A 19,287-nucleotide genomic window follows, 5' to 3' on the forward strand; every position below is an offset into this window, starting at 1 on the left:
TGAATTGGAACGATGTGGTATACGGGGGTCGACGTGCTGTCAATGGATTGAACCAGGGCAAGCGTTTGGGGTAAACCATGGAAAGTTTTGTGGGGCCTGGATGTGGAAAGGGAGCTGTGTTTTTGGTGCATTATATATGACAGCTAGAGACTGAGTGTGAACAAATGTGGCCTTTGTTGTCTTTTCCTAGCGCTACCTCGTGCACATGCGGGGGAGGGGGTTTTTATTTCATGTGTGGTGGGGTGGCGTCAGGAATGAATAAGGGCAGTCAGTATGAATTGTGGACATATGTATATATGTATATGTCTGTGTGTGTGTATATATATGTATACGGTGAGATGTATAGGCACTATGCATGCATTCCACCAATCCTTAGCCACTTCCCCTGCAACACCATCCAAACCCGCCACTTTGCCGAATTTCATTGTGGTGAATACTTCAGTCACAGAAAAATCCACATTAAGGCCAGGCATTAATAGAAATATAGAAAGAATTATGAAAGAAAAAAGAAAACACATGGGAAAGTATTTACGAATCTTAGAGGAAGTGAACAACCTAACTTTTACAATGTGCCAGGTCATAATTATTGGGAAAGACATGAGAAAGTAGAGTTCTAAAGGTTTGAGGTGTAGGTGCATAGTCTTGTTAGTGGTGGAGGCACACAAGCAGCCAGCTCTTGAAAGCAAAAGTCAAAGTAATACCCATAGCAGAAGGAAAGTGAACCAACATTGCAGCATAGGGCAAGAGGGTCAAGTTTGGAAGTTAGCCTGGGAGAGCTTATAAGTTGGATTGCTTTCAAAGCAACCCTGTCAAGTAAGGATACATAGTGAGAACCACCCCAAATGTGAAAGCAGTACTCCATACAAGTAAAAATCACTTCCTTGTATAAACACAGCTACCTTGGATGACTAACATTCCTTCATCTTTCCAGACTGTCCAAAAAGTGCTTCTTTCTCTGGACACAAGCAAGGCTTGTGGTCCTGATGATATCCATCCCCAAGTGCTGTAAGAGTGTGCCTCTGAACTTTCACTTATGCTTCTTCGTCTTCCATTTCTGCCCTCACTGTGCTCATTCATATCTAGCTTCCTCACAGGCCAATCTATCTCTGTGGTTGTCGATGGATCAGCTTTTCCCTTTCCTCTATCTAAAGCAGTGTCTCTCAGTGTTTTATCCTGTCCCCTACATTTTTCCTCCTTTTTTCAACAATTTCCTCCTCACAAATTATCAAATGCACTCATATGCTGATGACCCAGTACTGCATTCATCCACATCCTTCTGGTCTGCTTCTTCTTCTTCTGCATACATATTTAGTACATATGGTGAAATTTCATCAGGACCATGGGTCAAGTCCTTTTAGTATTCTGTTTATACATTTTCTAGATATTTCAATGATTTCCAAAACCTCTTTCACTTTCCATCTCACTGGTGTCAGAGATATAGTGTGTTCCACTGAGAAAACACTCTTGAATCTAGTATTCAGTTCCTCACATATCCTTACATCATCCTTTACAATATTTCCTTGTGAATCCCTTAGACTGATTAATTGCTCATTCACTGACAAATAATTCCTGATGAATTTATGGAAAAGTTTTGGATTTTCACCTGCCTTGTCTGCAATATCCCTGTCAAATTCTCTTTGTTCCTCCTTTCTTCTTTTGTGATACTTGTTTTGTACTGGCTTGCTGATGTGCTGTCTATATCTTTGCCAAAAATATTCTGAAACTATCATTATTTCCTCTTTCTTACTTACTATTCTCTCTGTATTTGAGGCTTGAAGTACCCATGCATCTAATTCCTTCATTGAAAAATTCACAGAACCATTCACCACAGAGCTCTGGTTCCAGGCTACACAACTCCACTTCCCAGAATTTCCATTAGAAATTGTTAATGTGTATGTACTTACTCTGATTATATCTCATTTTTATGTATTGTCTCACCTCTGCTTTCTTAATGTCCTCATTTACCACATAGCCAAACTTAAGCATTACATGATTGCTTATTTCAGCTGATGTATCATATTTAATGTTTTCAATACCCATAATTGTCAGTAGTTCAACATCTTTAAGAAGTAAGTGCTTCACTGCCTCATGTACCATCCTCATTGTACCTTTATTGTTATCACTGTATGTTTGTTTCAGATTGATGCTAATCTTTGGAGGATTATGTAATATTAACATCTCCATGCTCTTCTTCTCTACAGCTACTCTTCCGATTATGTATTGTCTGAATAGGCTATCTCCCACTATTTCTTGACTCTTCAGGATATCTTTTATTAAAAGGGCTAATCTACCCCTTCCTTTGCCTTCTCTTTCCTTTCATGTTTTAATGTACTCCTTTGAGCAAAATTGGTGAGAAATTATCTCTTTGGTGAATTTACTTTCAAAGACTCCAACAATGTTTATCCTTAAATTCCAAACCTTTACCATTAACTATTAATCTATCAACATGTTGAGGTTTGCTTTAGGTAATGGAAGGTCTTGTAGGAATAGACTGGAGAGAGTTGGAGAAAGAACTGGTCCTTGGGGTATTCTGTATGTAGAGTTTAAATGTTTTAGAGGTGAAGTCATTGTGAGTGACTTGGGCATGTTGGCCAGCTATGAAAGTGGGAAACCACTTTTAATCAGTTGTTGTGGACGGTAGGGTCAAGTATCTTTTGCATGAGGATGTGTCAGGGAACAGTGTCAAATGCTTTGTTGATGTCTATTTCCACTACTGCTGTGTGGGAGGGGGATTGTCATTGGTTGAATCCATTTAAGATGTGTTGTATGAGCTCATTGTGCAGTGTGGTGGTATAGTGTTTGGGTTTGAGGCCACGCTGTGTGAGTGAGAGTGGGAAGTTTTAGGAAAGGTTTGATTCTTCCCTGGATAATTTTTCACAGAGTCTGAAAACAGAATAAAAGTGATATAGAGCAGTAGGAGGAGGGGAGTTGTGTGGGTTAGAGGGTTTTAGGATTGGTATCATGTTCGCAAGTTTTCATATATAGAACAGCTGGTGATGTTGGACTCGGTTAGCAAGTGATTATACTGTGAGCATTGAGTTTCCTCAGATGAAGCTGCATTGCCATTAGTGCAGTACTATTGCAGAAGTCCCATAAAAGGGGTTCTTGGGGTTGTGTGGTAATAAAAAGAAGAAGGAGAAGAATATATAAATTGCTAGAATATTAGATCATGTCTGAATAAGATTGCATAGGATGCTAAACTTATGTAAAATGCAAATAATTCTACATGCAAAAAATTAGGATAAATTGCAATAGCAGTTAGAAAACTGGCTGAGGACATTCAATATATATTAGCTTAAGGTGATGAAGATGGGAAATGTTGAAAACAGAGTGAACTATATATCAAATCTTGTATAAGAAGGGAAAAGATATGAGAATGAACCTATGAAATGCACCAAGGATCTTATAAATTCCCTTTATTATATTAAGTGAGCCATATTCAGGTAACTATAAGGGAAGCAAACTATCTCTTGTTAAGTGTTATAATTGCCTTCAGATACATACGCAGATGTTAATAAGGCTTTTTTTGACTAGCACTGTACACAAGGTAAATTTTTCATTGCCAAATTGGTCTCCTGAGCTAAGCAAACGCAGAAAACTGCTTAAGAAAATCTATCATTACAAGGCAGGAATGGTGACAGAGTAAAAGAGGATTTCAGGGAGGAAGTGGAATCCTGGAATGACGTACATTAAAGGAATGGAGATTAATGAAGGGATACAATACCATCTTTTTGCTAACAGAGACTGCTTTTTTGAAGTATAGAGACATGCCACAAATATGAGGCTTAGGGCTTAACAAAAGGTCAGAATTGAAAACAATCATAAGTGATGTCCAAAATCTCTTCTTTATCAACAGTTGTGAACACCTCTAACACACTAATTGCAGTTAAAATGACAATGATATCAGCCATGAGAAACTTAGAAATAGACAGTTTTAATGAAAGGTTAAGTGATGTGTCCTAGTAAATGTAATGCTCCTTCAATCTTTGCATCTTTGCACAAACAAAAACATGTTGGGTATAATCTTATCTTCCATTCTATCCTGAAAGCCTCAACCAATCATCATTACAGTCTACTTCCTAAAAGGTGGGAGTGTTGTTTATGTGCCATGATTATTTTTTTTATTCATGAGCAGCTAATTCATATCTACAGAGGTTTTATCACCCACATTTGTAATACTGTTTGCTCATCTGGGATAGCTTATCCTCCATTGCTGTATTAACAATGGTGAATCAAAAGCATTCCATCTCATTAATTCTCCTCAACCTTCCCTTTCTATATGCTGCATTGCTGCTATGTCTCTAATACATGGATATATTTTTGGCCAATGTTCTTGTGAACTGTCTGCATGTGTCCTCACTCCCAAGGTTTGTACTTGTGGAATTCCTTTGGCTGCTGCTTCTCACACTTTCTGTGTGGAGATCAGCAGGTACTTGAGGACTAGGAATTATGATGTTTCAGACAGCTGAGTTCTAGAATTCTCCTCCTTCATTTGTCTTTCCCTCTTCATATAACCAGTCTTTCTTAAAGGCAGGTATACAAACACCAGCATAGCCCTGATTAATTTCTTTTTCTCTCATGTTTTTGTGTCACGTGAGGTAGCCTTGCCTGGGATATGTTTTGCCCATGCCATTTTGGTTACTTAAAAAAAAAACACACACACACACACACATAGACTTGAAAGCCCACACATGAATCATTACAGCTATTGAGTTTATATAGAAAATACACCATCAAGTGAATAGTGCAATTACTTAGGAAAAGTTGCAGACATTAATGTTCTTAATTATCTGTGCATTCTGATGCTACCAAATCTCTCATTTTCCTAATTTTCTAGAAATCCTCATTTTTTATTTATTATTTATTTTGCTTTGTCGCTGTCTCCCACGTTAGCAAGGTAGCACAAGGAAACAGAGGGAACAATGGCCCAACCCACCCGCATACACATGAATATACATACACGACCACACACACAAATATAAATGCCTATACATCTCTGGTTTCAGAAGTGGTAGAGGATGTGTGGATCAGGTTTTTGCTTTGAAGAATGTATGTGAGAAATACTTAGAAAAGCAAATGGATTTGTATGTAGCATTTATGGATCTGGAGAAGGCATATGATAGAGTTGATAGAGATGCTCTGTGGAAGGTATTAAGAATATATGGTGTGGGAGGCAAGTTGTTAGAAGCAGTGAAAAGTTTTTATCGAGGATGTAAGGCATGTGTACGTGTAGGAAGAGAGGAAAGTGATTGGTTCTCAGTGAATGTAGGTTTGCAGCAGGGGTGTGTGATGTCTCCATGGTTGTTTAATTTGTTTATGGATGGGGTTGTTAGGGAGGTGAATGCAAGAGTTTTGGAAAGAGGGGCAAGTATGAAGTCTGTTGGGGATGAGAGAGCTTGGGAAGTGAGTCAGTTGTTGTTCACTGATGATACAGCGCTGGTGGCTGATTCATGTGAGAAACTGCAGAAGCTGGTGACTGAGTTTGGTAAAGTGTGTGAAAGAAGAAAGTTAAGAGTAAATGTGAATAAGAGCAAGGTTATTAGGTACAGTAGGGTTGAGGGTCAAGTCAATTGGGAGGTGAGTTTGAATGGAGAAAAACTGGAGGAATTGAAGTGTTTTAGATATCTGGGAGTGGATCTGGCAGCGGATGGAACCATGGAAGCGGAAGTGGATCATAGGGTGGGGGAGGGGGCGAAAATTCTGGGGGCCTTGAAGAATGTGTGGAAGTCGAGAACATTATCTCGGAAAGCAAAAATGGGTATGTTTGAAGGAATAGTGGTTCCAACAATGTTGTATGGTTGCGAGGCGTGGGCTATGGATAGAGTTGTGCGCAGGAGGGTGGATGTGCTGGAAATGAGATGTTTGAGGACAATGTGTGGTGTGAGGTGGTTTGATCGAGTAAGTAACGTAAGGGTAAGAGAGATGTGTGGAAATAAAAAGAGCGTGGTTGAGAGAGCAGAAGAGGGTGTTTTGAAATGGTTTGGGCACATGGAGAGAATGAGTGAGGAAAGATTGACCAAGAGGATATATGTGTCGGAGGTGGAGGGAACGAGGAGAAGAGGGAGACCAAATTGGAGGAGGAAAGATGGAGTGAAAAAGATTTTGTGTGATCGGGGCCTGAACATGCAGGAGGGTGAAAGGAGGGCAAGGAATAGAGTGAATTGGAGTGATGTGGTATACCGGGGTTGATGTGCTTTCACCCTCCTGCATGTTCAGGCCACGATCACTCAAAATCTTTTTCACTCCATCTTTCCACCTCCAATTTGGTCTCCCACTTCTCCTCGTTCCCTCCACCTCTGACACATATATCTTCTTGGTCACTCTTTCCTCACTCATTCTCTCCATGTGACCAAACCATTTCAAAACACCCTCTTCTGCTCTCTCAACCACACTCATATATATATATATATATATATATATATATATAGAGAGAGAGAGAGAGCAAGGTTATTAGGTACAGTAGGGGTGAGGGTCAAGTCAATTGGGAGGTGAGTTTGAATGGAGAAAAACTGGAGGAAGTGAAGTGTTTTAGATATCTGGGAGTGGATCTGTCAGCGGATGGAACCATGGAAGCGGAAGTGGATCATAGGGTGGGGGAGGGGGCGAAAATTTTGGGAGCCTTGAAAAATGTGTGGAAGTCGAGAACATTATCTCGGAAAGCAAAAATGGGTATGTTTGAAGGAATAGTGGTTCCAACAATGTTGTATGGTTGCGAGGCGTGGGCTATGGATAGAGATGTGCGCAGGAGGATGGATGTGCTGGAAATGAGATGTTTGAGGACAATGTGTGGTGTGAGGTGGTTTGAGCGAGTGAGTAACGTAAGGGTAAGAGAGATGTGTGGAAATAAAAAGAGCGTGGTTGAGAGAGCAGAAGAGGGTGTTTTGAAATGGTTTGGGCACATGGAGAGAATGAGTGAGGAAAGATTGACCAAGAGGATATATGTGTCGGAGGTGGAGGGAACGAGGAGAAGAGGGAGACCAAATTGGAGGTGGAAAGATGGAGTGAAAAAGATTTTGTGTGATCGGGGCCTGAACATGCAGGAGGGTGAAAGGAGGGCAAGGAATAGAGTGAATTGGAGCGATGTGGTATACAGGGGTTGACGTGCTGTCAGTGGATTGAATCAAGGCATGTGAAGCGTCTGGGGTAAACCATGGAAAGCTGTGTAGGTATGTATATTTGCGTGTGTGGACGTATGTACATGTGTATGGGGGGGGGGTTGGGCCATTTCTTTCGCCTGTTTCCTTGCGCTACCTCGCAAACGCGGGAGACAGCGACAAAGTATAAAAAAAAAAAAAAAAAAAAAAAAAAAAAAAAAAAAAAAGAGAGAGAGAGAGAGAGAGAGAGAAAGAGAGAGAGACTTTTATCCCTGGGGATAGGGGAGAAAGAATACTTCCCACGTATTCCCTGCGTGTCGTAGAAGGCGACTAAAAGAAAAGCGAGCGGGGGGCTGGAAATCCTCCCTTATCATTTTTTTCTTTTTTTTTTAAATTTCCAAAAGAAGGAACAGAGAAGGGGGTCAGCTGAGGATATTCCCTCTAAGGCCCAGTTCTTCTGTTCTTAACGCTACCTCGCTAACGTGAGAAATGGCAAATAGTATGAAAAAAAAAAAAAAAAAAAAAATATATATATATATATATATATATATATATATATATATATATATATATATATATATATATATATATATATATATATGAAAAAACAACAAAGGCCACATTCGTTCACACTCACTCTCTAGCTGTCATGTCTAAATGTGTGTGGATGTAACCAAGATGAGAAAAAAGGAGAGACAGGTAGTATGTTTGAGGAAAGGAACCTGGATGTTTTGGCTCTGAGTGAAACGAAGCTCAAGGGTAAAGGGGAAGAGTGATTTGGGAATGTCTTGGGAGTGTGGTGGGAGTATGTGACAGAGTGTAAGAAAATAAACTCTAGATTGATATGGGTAAAACTGAAAGTTGATGGAGAGAGATGGGCGATTATTGGTGCATATGCACCTGGGCATGAGAAGAAAGGTCATGAGAGGCAAGTGTTTTGGGAGCAGCTGAATGAGTGTGTTAGTAGTTTTGATGCATGAGACCGGGTTATAGTGATGGGTGATTTGAATGCAAAGGTGAGTAATGTGGCAGTTGGGGGAATAATTGGTATACATGGGGTGTTCAGTGTTGTAAATGGAAATGGTGAAGAGCTTGTAGATTTATGAGTTGAAAAAGGGCTGGTGATTGAGAATACCTGGTTTAAAAAGAGAGATATACATAAATATACGTATGTAAGTAGGAGAGATAGCCAGAGAGCGTCATTGGATTACGTGTTAATTGATAGGCACATGAAAGAGAGACTTTTGGAAGTTAATGTAATGTCTGATCATTATCTTGTGGAGGCAAAGGTGAAGATTTGTAGAGGTTTTCAGAAAAGAAGAGAGAATGTTGGGGTGAAGAGAGTGGTGAGAGTAAGTGAGCTTGGGAAGGAGACTTGTGTGAGGAAGTACCAGGAGAGACTGAGTACAGAATGGAAAAAGGTGAGAACAAAGGAGGTAAGGGGAGTGGGGGAGGAATGGGATGTATTTAGGGAAGCAGTGATGGATTGTGCAAAAGATGCTTGTGGCACGAAAAGCGTGGGAGGTGGGGAGATTAGAAAGGGTAGTGAGTGGTGGGATGAAGAAGTAAGACAATTAGTGAAAGAGAAGAGAGAGGCATTTGGACGATTTTTGCAGGGAAATAATGGAAATGAGTGGGAGATGTATAAAAGAAAGAGGCAGGAGGTCAAGAGAAAGGTGCAAGAGGTGAAAAAGAGGGCAAATGAGAGTTGGGGTGAGAGAGTATCATTAAAGTTTAGGGAGAATAAAAAGATGTTTTGGAAGGAGGTAAATAAAGTGCGTAAGACAAGGGAACAAATGGGAACTTCAGTGAAGGGGGTTAATGGGGCGGTGATAACAAGTAGTGGTGATGTGAGAAGATGGAGTAAGTATTTTGAATGTTTGTTGAATGTGTTTGATGATAGAGTGGCAGATATAGGGTGTTTTGGTCGAGGTGGTGTGCAAAGTGAGAGGGTTAGGGAAAATGATTTGGTAAACAGAGAAGAGGTAGTAAAAGTTTTACGGAAGATGAAACCCGGCAAGGCAGTGGGTTTGGATGGTATTGCAGTGGAATATATTAAAAAAGGGGGTGACTGTATTGTTGACTGGTTGATAAGGTTATTTAATGTATGTATGATTCATGTTGAGGTGCTTGAAAATTGGCGGAATGCCTGCATAGTGCAATTGTACAAAGGCAAAGGGGACAAAGGTGAGTGCTCAAATTACAGAGGTATAGGTTTGCGGCAGGGGTGTGTGATGTCTCCATGGTTGTTTAATTTGTTTATGGATGGGGTTGTTAGGGAGGTGAATGCAAGAGTTTTGGAAAGAGGGGCAAGTATGAAGTCTGTTGGGGATGAGAGAGCTTGGGAAGTGAGTCAGTTGTTGTTCGCTGATGATACAGCGCTGGTGGCTGATTCATGTGAGAAACTGCAGAAGCTGGTGACTGAGTTTGGTAAAGTGTGTGAAAGAAGAAAGTTAAGAGTAAATGTGAATAAGAGCAAGGTTATTAGGTACAGTAGGGTTGAGGGTCAATTCAATTGGGAGGTGAGTTTGAATGGAGAAAAACTGGAGGAAGTGAAGTGTTTTAGATATCTGGGAGTGGATCTGGCAGCAGATGGAACCATGGAAGCGGAAGTGGATCATAGGGTGGGGGAGGGGGCGAAATTTCTGGGAGCCTTGAAGAATGTGTGGAAGTCGAGAACATTATCTCGGAAAGCAAAAATGGGTATGTTTGAAGGAATAGTGGTTCCAACAATGTTGTATGGTTGCGAGGCGTGGACTATGGATAGAGTTGTGCGCAGGAGGATGGATGTGCTGGAAATGAGATGTTTGAGGACAATGTGTGGTGTGAGGTGGTTTGATCGAGTAAGTAACGTAAGGGTAAGAGAGATGTGTGGAAATAAAAAGAGCGTGGTTGAGAGAGCAGAAGAGGGTGTTTTGAAATGGTTTGGTCACATGGAGAGAATGAATGAGGAAAGATTGACCAAGAGGATATATGTGTCGGAGGTGGAGGGAACGAGGAGAAGAGGGAGACCAAATTGGAGGTGGAAAGATGGAGTGAAAAAGATTTTGTGTGATCGGGGCCTGAACATGCAGGAGGGTGAAAGGAGGGCAAAGAATAGAGTGAATTGGAGCGATGTGGTATACCGGGGTTGACGTGCTGTCAGTGGATTGAATCAAGGCATGTGTATGGGGGTGGGTTGGGCCATTTCTTTCGTCTGTTTCCTTGCGCTACCTCGCAAATGCGGAGACAGCGACAAAGCAAAAAAAAAAAGAAAAAAAAATAAGTTAATTGGTGTACATGGGGTGTTCCATGTTGTAAATGGAAACGGTGAAGAGCTTGTAGACTTATGTGCTGAAAAAGGACTGGTGATTGGGAATACCTGGTTTAAAAAAAGATATACATACGTATACGTATGTAAGTAGGAGAGATGGCCAGAGAGCGTTATTGGATTACGTGTTAATTGATATGCATGCGAAAGATAGACTTTTGGAAGTTAATGTGCTGAGAGGTGCAACTGGAGGGATGTCTGATCATTATCTTGTGGAGGCGAAGGTGAAGATTTGTAGAGGTTTTCAGAAAAGAAGAGAGAATGTTGGAGAAGAGAGTGGTGAGAGTAAGTGAGCTTGGGAAGGAGACTTGTGTGAGGAAGAACCAGGAGACTGAGTGCAGAATGTAAAAAGGTGGAAGGAAAAGACGTAAGGGGAGTGGGGGAGGAATGGGATGTACTTAGGGAGGCAGTGTTGGCTTGCGCAAAAGATGCTCGTGGCATGAGAAGTGTGGGAGGTGGGCAGATTAGAAAGGGTAGTGAGTTTTGGGATAAAGTAAGATTATTAGTGAAAGAGAAGATAGAGGCATTTGGAAAATTTTTGCAGGGAAATAGTGGAAATGACTGGGAGATGTATAAGTGAAAGAGGCAGGAGGTCAAGAGAAAGGTGCAAGAGGTGAAAAGGAGGGCAAATGAGAGTTGGGGAGAGAGAGCATTATTAAATTTTTGGGAGAGTAAAAAGATGTTTTGAAAGGAGGTAAATAAAGTGCATAAGACAAGAGAACAAATGGGAACATCAGTGAAGGGGGCTAATGGGGAGGTAATAACAAATAGAGGAGGTGTGAGAAGGAGATGGAGTGAGTATTTTGAAGGTTTGTTAAATGTGTTAGATGATAGAGTGGCAGATATAGGGTGTTTTGGTCAAGGTGGTGTGTGAAGTGAGAGGGTCAGGGAGAATGATTTGGTAAACAGAGAAGAGGTAGTGAAAGCTTTGCAGAAGATGAAAGCCGCAGGGTGACAGGTTTGGATGGTATTGCGGTGGAATTTATTAAAAAAGGGGGTGACTGTGTTGTTGACTGGTTGGTGAGGATATTCAGTGTATGTATGGCTCATGGTGAGGTGCCTGAGGATTGGCAGAATGCATGCATAGTGCCATTGTACAAGGGCAAAGGGGATAAAGGTGAGTATTCAAATTACAGAGATATAAGTTTTTTTAGTATTCCTGGGAAATTATATGATGTACAGAGCATCAGATTGGGGAAGAGGAGTGTGGTTTCAGAAGTGGTAGAGGATGTGTGGACCAGGTGTTTGCTTTGAAGAATGTATCTGAGAAATACTTAGAAAAACAAATGGATTTGTATGTAGCATTTATGGATCTGGATAAGGTATATGATAGAGTTGATAGAGATGCTCTGTGGAAGATATTAAGAGTATAAGGTGTGGGACGCAAGTTGTTGGAAGCAGTGAAAAGTTTTTATTGAGGATGTAAGGCATGTGTACAAGTAGGAAGAGAGGAAAGTGATTGGTTCTCAGTGAATGTCGGTTTGCTTTCCCAGATAATGTTCTCGCCTTCCACACATTCTTCAACGCTCCCAGAATTTTCGCCCCCTCACCCACCCTTTGACTCACTTCCGCTTCCATTGTTCCATCCACTGCTAAGTCCACTCCCAGATATCTAAACCACTTCTTTTTCCTCCAGTTTTTCTCCATTCAAACTTACCTCCCAATTATATATATTATTTATTTGTTATTATACTTAGCCACTGTTTCCTGCATCAGCAAGGCAGCCCAAGGAAACATTATCTTTAACATTATCCTTTGTCTTATCCTACAAGTACTCCACAAAGTTTTCTAAAGTTATCCATTGTAAATCCTGTGAGTAATCTTTTTGTGGTTATGACTACATCTATTCTGTAAGCCTCTTATCACCTCAGAACTCTCAATTTGTTCCTTACTTCCAAAACTCTATGAAAACTTTTAAACTTCCTCATCCTTCTCTGCTCACTCTTATAATCTTGTATTATTCTTTCAAATTACATCACAGCCACTTGCACCATCATCTAGTTTACTAAAACAGACCAATAATTACAGTGTGTTGTACCAATTCAAGCAAATCTCAGAGTCTGATATTTTCCGTTTTCATTGCTCTTTTAGCTTTCTGCAAGTTTTCATATATTTTAATGCCATTTAGTATTCCTATTTTATGCTAGCATTGATGTTAGATATTCCATATGATAAAGTGAGTAGCATGTATAGATGTTAGCCGGGTGACAGAGAAGGGGCATACTGTTTATTGTGAAGTATATGTATGTATGCTGGACTGCTATGGTATGGAAGAGAGGTCAGCCGACTGAGATTTGCTAGTAGATTTACTGGTTTCAGTCAGTTGTGGAAGCAGTGCTGTAAGGGAAGATGTCTTTCATGCTGGATCCTTCCTTTAGACTTTACAGCACACCTAACCTGGTTGTCTGACACAGATTCTTAAACACTACAGTATACTTCAAAAGTTATTATTTTCCACCTAATAGTCTAATTGTTTTGCCTTACCTATTTCTTATTTTCCTCTTGCATACTTGCTGGATTACCCTTCACTTTTCTGATTTCATTGTGAGCTAATGCAAGCTTGCAGCAGCTTTTCAAGCTCTGCTCTCAAATATCTGACACTTGAAAATGTACAGATAGATGGTAGCCATTATTTTTGAGATTATGCATGAGTCACCCTGTTGTAGATACTGTATAAGAGAGATTATAGTGACATATAAACAGACGCAAGTAAGAGCAGGTAAAACAATGGATTAGAAAAAACAAAAATCTTTCTAACCCTTAAGGTGCACAACTAATCTTAAGGAACTATCTTCAGTGTGAGGAAATACAACAAAAATTTTTTTTGCCCCTTATTAATACATGGTTATAATCAGCACATACAGAAAAACCCCAACGGAGAAGTAGTCTATACTTTCATCTGTATTGGTATGGTGGTGTTTTGAATGGATCTTGCTGAGGCGAGAGGGTGGCCACTGTGCAAAAGTAATTTTTTCCAGGCGTTCTTCCATATAGTTATTTACATATATATGTATACATTAACACAATACACACAATGTGATTACTTCTCAGGCACTGATATATACTATGTACTTTAATTACAATGTACATGTGTATTTTCCATTTACTTTCACACATTTACACAAAATTTACCTTTACATGAATGAATAGATAAACATAATTAACTTATCACATAATTTTTGTATCAACAAAATGAAAGCAAATATACTAATACTTTTTTCTTTATTCTAAAACTAACTGACTTTTCATTACCTGGTGTTTTACTTGGGGAGAGAGAGTGGAAGTTTTTAAAAATATATAATTTATGATGATATATAAAGGTGATTAAGGACTGATATTTTTGTTCCATTTATGTCTGAAGAATATAAGCCTCTTGCTGGCTCATGATGCACATTGCTTCATTATGACCCTCATACTTCCCGGACCACCTCATGATAACAACTCACCCATACAGCCTAAATCCACATGGCCAGAAATGTTTATATATATTGTTTTTCCCTTAGATTTATAGGATTATGTTGTCTATATATCTTATATATCAATATATCATTTTATAATGCAACCTGTGCAATTGGCTAGTGAAGGAGTGAAATTTTTCTTGACAATGTGTGTCATTGGCCAGTGGCTGGGTGAGATTTGCCCAACATGCCAGAACTTGAAAGAATAAATGACATTTATGGGTAAGTGGTGGAATCAAACAAATGCTATGAATCCAAATAAGGGCAAGAGCTATCAAAGTGCCAGTTGAGGATACTTAATTATCATTGACCTATGCATTGTTAGTTGATGATTATATCAGTTTAAGGGTTAACCCTAAATGGAGTAACCCTGCACAACATACTGACAGTGCTGTATCAAGGATTTTAAGGCCATGGGACTAAATGTACTTATGTTCCACCTTGGTAGATCTTTGAAGAATTTAATGAAGCCCTATATATATAATATATACAGTATATTTGTAAAGAAAACTACACAAGCTTTACACATTTTCAAATTTCCAGTATTCTCAACATATTCATAAAATCTTAGAAGGATTGATAATTCTGGCAAAGTTAAATCTTCTTTACAGCAACCCCCAAACTAACAGGCTTTGTGATCACTCAAGCAAAGTCAGATCCTCTCATTTTCAGGGCCCCCAAAGGCTACCAGACCCTGAGAAAATATAAGGAAAATCAGATACTGGTTTCATAGCTACACAAGCTAATGGGCCCATGGATGATCCAAGGAAAATCAGATTTCCTCATTTTTAGGGCACTCCAAGCTATACAGCCTTGGGTCTTGACACTTTCAGTTCTCACTTAATATGCCACTGTATATGGATGCTCACTAGGGACTGACCACTTAAACTATAGTCTTAATTTTCCCCCCTCAATCAGCCTGCAGAAAAATCTTCAGGGCTCAGTTACCTTGAGAATAGCACAAAGGAAGGACATTGCACATCCCCACTAAGGGATGTAAATAAACATGATTGTTGGGTTTGGATGATGGTGGTAACAAGCTATCATATTTGGACACATGAGGAAACCTTGGATATAATGTTAGAATTCAGTCTCCAAGGACAGTAGAGTTGAGTGAGACAGAGTGATGCATAGGAGTTGATGGATATTTGCTGCATCTAACTCACATTGGTATGCTAAGAATTCAATGCTTTAGCATTGCTTCAATGGTTAAATGTCTATGATGCACTGGTTTTAAATGATTGTGGTTGTTTGAATAGCTCATGGTATTTTTCGTTTTTATTTCATATTTTGCCAACATTCATCCACATGGAAGGAAAATCTTTTTGTATTACTGGAACATTCAGGAAAGGTTTAAATCTGAGACCTTAAATTTAAGGATATAATTATGTGCTTGATTTTGATTTAATAAGAAAACCTTTAAACAATAGCTGATAGTCTATAATAATTTCCAAAAATTAGATTTAATCAGGACTTTCTTTCCAAAAAGTAAAATATGTTTCTATTAAGACCTTAACATGAAAATATAAGATATAATGGTTAGATATTACTACTCTGCAGACTTATATCATTATTAGTTAATTATATCAATGTGCATACAATAACTTTAGCAGTAATCATGCATTTACCTCAGGATGGGTAGCGGCATGGGCTACTACACAGCAAGCGGCATGCCAGCTGGTGGTGTGTACCAAACAATGGGGGGCATGCAAGGTATGTCTGGAGGGATGTATGGGGCTCCTCAAGGCCCCACGGCAGCAGGTCACACTACTACTGTCTCCTACAGGGCACCAACACCCCCACAGACACCTAGCACACAGGCAAGTCAAGCTGAGGCTCTGAGTGAGGTTGTACAATAGGTGCTGTCAAAATGAGACATTTCATGCCATAGAAAGTATTAAGATAAAACCTCATTTTACCATCAAGGAATTTGGAAATATGATGTAAATTTATGCTATACATCAATCAAAGAACATTTCTGTCAGATTGAAAATCAAACAATTTATCAACATCATGTACTTGTACATTACAACCAGTCAATCAGAACTCTTAACTGACTTCCCACCAAGATACAATGGCAAAGCTGATACAGTACTAAGACACTGCACCTTTCAATGCTTAATGTTTATAATTACAACCTGCAACCATCGTGTTTCTCCACATACAGTATGACACTGAAATATAAATGCTCAGTAATCCTTCCATCTCATCCTTGGTTTTTGTTTTGTTTGAATTACTTTCTTAGGCAGAAAATTGCCCATTTTGTTGATATGTAATATGTCTTAGAGTACACATTGTATATATGCAAGAACTATCTTAAGAAGGTTTACTGCTTGCCTTATATATATATATATATATATATATATATATATATATATATATATATATATATATATATATATATATATATATGATAAATATATATGCTTTATGCTTGCTTTATACATGTCAGTAGACTACCTAATATATATAATTTGATTTACATAGATTTAAGTGTTTTACTAAAAATTTTAAGAATTTTTAGATTTATTTGGGAAGAAAAATATTAATAGAAATCAAGTTAGTGTAATGGTTACTAAATTAACCAGTAAGGACTTAAGATTTCTCTAATTACTTTAGGCTTATCAGGCCTGCCAATGAGCATTAAGATTCGGAATGTGATTGCACAGGATCTACTTTTTTTCACCTTTAGTAAATAGGTGCTACTGTTGTAAATGATTAATATACATACAATGCCTTTTAAAGATTCAGCATATTTGTAATTAACTATTTGTACTGTGCTGGGAGGGAGTTTTACACTTGTGGGGACCCATTTCTTGAATACTCTCTACTATCATACAACTTCTTGAATTTAAGTATGCCGTCTACATTAACCATGTCCTCAGCCAGTCTGTTCTAATCATCCACCACTCGTATACTATAAGAATATTTTTTTACATTATTATTTACAAGTTTCTTACTAAATTTCATGATATGTCCTCTGGTTCTTCTATCCCTACACCTATGAAACTACTGCCCAAGGTCCACCTTGTTGGTCTCTTTAAAAAACTCAAAGGTTGTGATAAGGTCACCTCTTGATTTTCACTCTTCCAAGGTAGGTAAATCTAAAGCCTCCAGCTTTGCAGTCTTGATTTTGATACCATCTTTGCTGCCCTCCTCTGGACCTTCTCTTTGAGTTCTTTGAGCTTATTTAGGTGCATTGACCAAACCTAAGAAGCATACTCTAGTTTTGGCTTTAAAAAGGATATGAATAGCTTGCTGAATATTTCTTTACCCATATGTTTGAAAGCTGTTATGGTATCTGCCAGCAGATAGTTTGTCTCCTTAGCTATTCTCCAACTATGGGACTTTGGTGACAGAGACAGTGTCTCCTCCCAAGTCCCTATCACATGCAGAATCTAGAAGCTTACTACCTGCTTGGTAATAATAATATTGAGGCCATATTTCCCATCCTCATTACTTTACATTTGCTTTGGTTGGATTTCTTCAACATGTTTCTGACCAACTTTGAAGTCTATGTAGGTCCCTTTGTAAGTTGAGGCAATTCACTCTGCATTTCACTTTCCTCTTGACTTTTTGATTTTGTGCAAACATATTCAAGTAAAATTTTATTATACCTTCAAGCAAGTCATTAATGTAGATCTAGAAGAATAATGGTTCCAGAACCAAACTCTGTGGCACTCTGCTGGTCACCTTAACCCATTTGGAAAAGGCTCTTCAGACATGCATCCTTTGTTCCTTCCCACTGACATGATTTTATTTCCAATGAAGAAGTTCCTCCCCATATTCCTGCTTGGTGATGCAGCTTCATAATAAGTCTCCTGAGTTATACAATGTCAAATGTCTTCTGGCAACCTAGATGCAGACCGTCCACCCAGCCTTCCCTTTTATCCAGGACTGAGCTCACTCTCTCGTAAGACATTAAAAAGTTATTCACACGTAACCTTTCCCTAAAACCATGCTGTCTCACTTATGAAATTTATCCCATGCAGAAAGTTACCCATTTACTTTCCAATAATCTTTTCTAGAACCTTACACACCACTCTCATTAGTGAGACCAGTCTGTAGTTCAATGCCTGTTCCTGATCTCCTTTCTCATATACAATATGAGATTTATCCTTCTTCATTCCCTTGGCACTGTGTGTCTCAACAGTGACATTTGAACAGTAATTCAAGTTGTCCATCAAGCATATCTACACACCTCTTTAACACATGAATTTTCATCAGGACCATGAGTATGGGTCAGATCCTTTTAATATTATCAATATCTTTTCTAGGTATCTTGCTGATTTCCTGAAGTTCCTCCCCATTCTATCTCACTGGTGTTGGGGCTATAGTGGTTTCCACTGTGAAAATAATATTGAACTTGCTGTTCAGTTCCTCACATATCCTTACATCATGCTGTAAATTACAAGTGCTTTTAAAGAAACAATACCTGCATGTGAAATTAACATAAAAGTATGTCAGAGATATATACTGGTATAGAATATTGATAACAAGTAGTGGTGATGTGAGAGGGAGCTGGAGTGAGTATTTTGAAGGTTTGTTGAATGTGTTTGATGATAGAGTGGCAGTTATAGGGTGTTTTGGTGGAGGTGGTGTGCAAAGTGAGAAGGTTAGGGAAAATGATTTGGTAAATAGAGAAGAGGTAGTAAAAGCTTTGCGGAAGATGAAAGCCGGCAAGGCAGCAGGTTTGGATGGTATTGCAGTGGAATTTATTAAAAAAGGGGGTGACTGTATTGTTGACTAGTTGGTAAGGTTATTTAATGTCTGTATGATTCATGGAGAGGTGCCTGAGGATTGGCAGAATGCATGCATAGTGCCATTGTACAAAGGCAAGGGGGATAAGAGTGAGTGCTCAAATTACAGAGGTATAAGTTTGTTGAGTATTCCTGGTAAATTATATGGGAGGGTATTGATTGAGAGGGTGAAGGCATGTACAGAGCATCAGATTGGGGAAGAGCAGTGTGGTTTCAGAAGTGGTTGAGGATGTGTGGATCAGGTGTTTGCTTTGAAGAATGTATGTGAGAAATACTTAGAAAAGCAAATGGATTTGTATGTAGCATTTATGGATCTGGAGAAGGCATATGATAGAGTTGATAGAGATGCTCTGTGGAAGGTACTAAGAATATATGGTGTGGGGGGCAAGTTGTTAGAAGCAGTGAAAAGTTTTTATCGAGGATGTAAGGCATGTGTACGTGTAGGAAGAGAGGAAAGTGATTGGCTCTCAGTGAATGTAGGTTTGTGGCAGGGGTGTGTGATGTCTCCATGTTGTTTAATTTGTTTATGGATGAGGTTGTTAAGGAGGTGAATGCAAGAGTTTTGGAAAGAGGGGCAAGTATGAAGTCTGTTGTGAATGAGAGAGCTTGGGAAGTGAGTCAGTTGTTGTTCGCTGATGATACAGCGCTGGTGGCTGATTCATGTG

The 19,287-nt window shown here is 39.1% G+C and overlaps 1 protein-coding gene and 1 long non-coding RNA gene across 27 annotated transcripts in view; one reads left to right on the forward strand and one right to left on the reverse strand.

The window, feature by feature from the left end:
• Positions 1-19,287, forward strand: part of enc (R3H domain containing protein encore) — a 944,198-nt gene that overhangs the window by 911,832 nt on the left and 13,079 nt on the right. For all 26 annotated transcript variants that reach the window (XM_071685668.1, XM_071685684.1, XM_071685751.1 and 23 more), the window contains one exon: positions 15,496-15,682. In XM_071685668.1, coding sequence (XP_071541769.1) covers positions 15,496-15,682 — 187 coding nt within the window. The remainder of the gene's footprint in view (positions 1-15,495; positions 15,683-19,287) is intronic.
• LOC139761582 (uncharacterized) overlaps positions 1-19,287 on the reverse strand; it is a 112,947-nt gene that overhangs the window by 56,171 nt on the left and 37,489 nt on the right. The window lies entirely within an intron of this gene.

The sequence above is a fragment of the Panulirus ornatus genome, chromosome 3 (genome assembly GCF_036320965.1).
Source record: "Panulirus ornatus isolate Po-2019 chromosome 3, ASM3632096v1, whole genome shotgun sequence".
NCBI classification, from domain to species: Eukaryota; Metazoa; Arthropoda; class Malacostraca; order Decapoda; family Palinuridae; genus Panulirus; species Panulirus ornatus.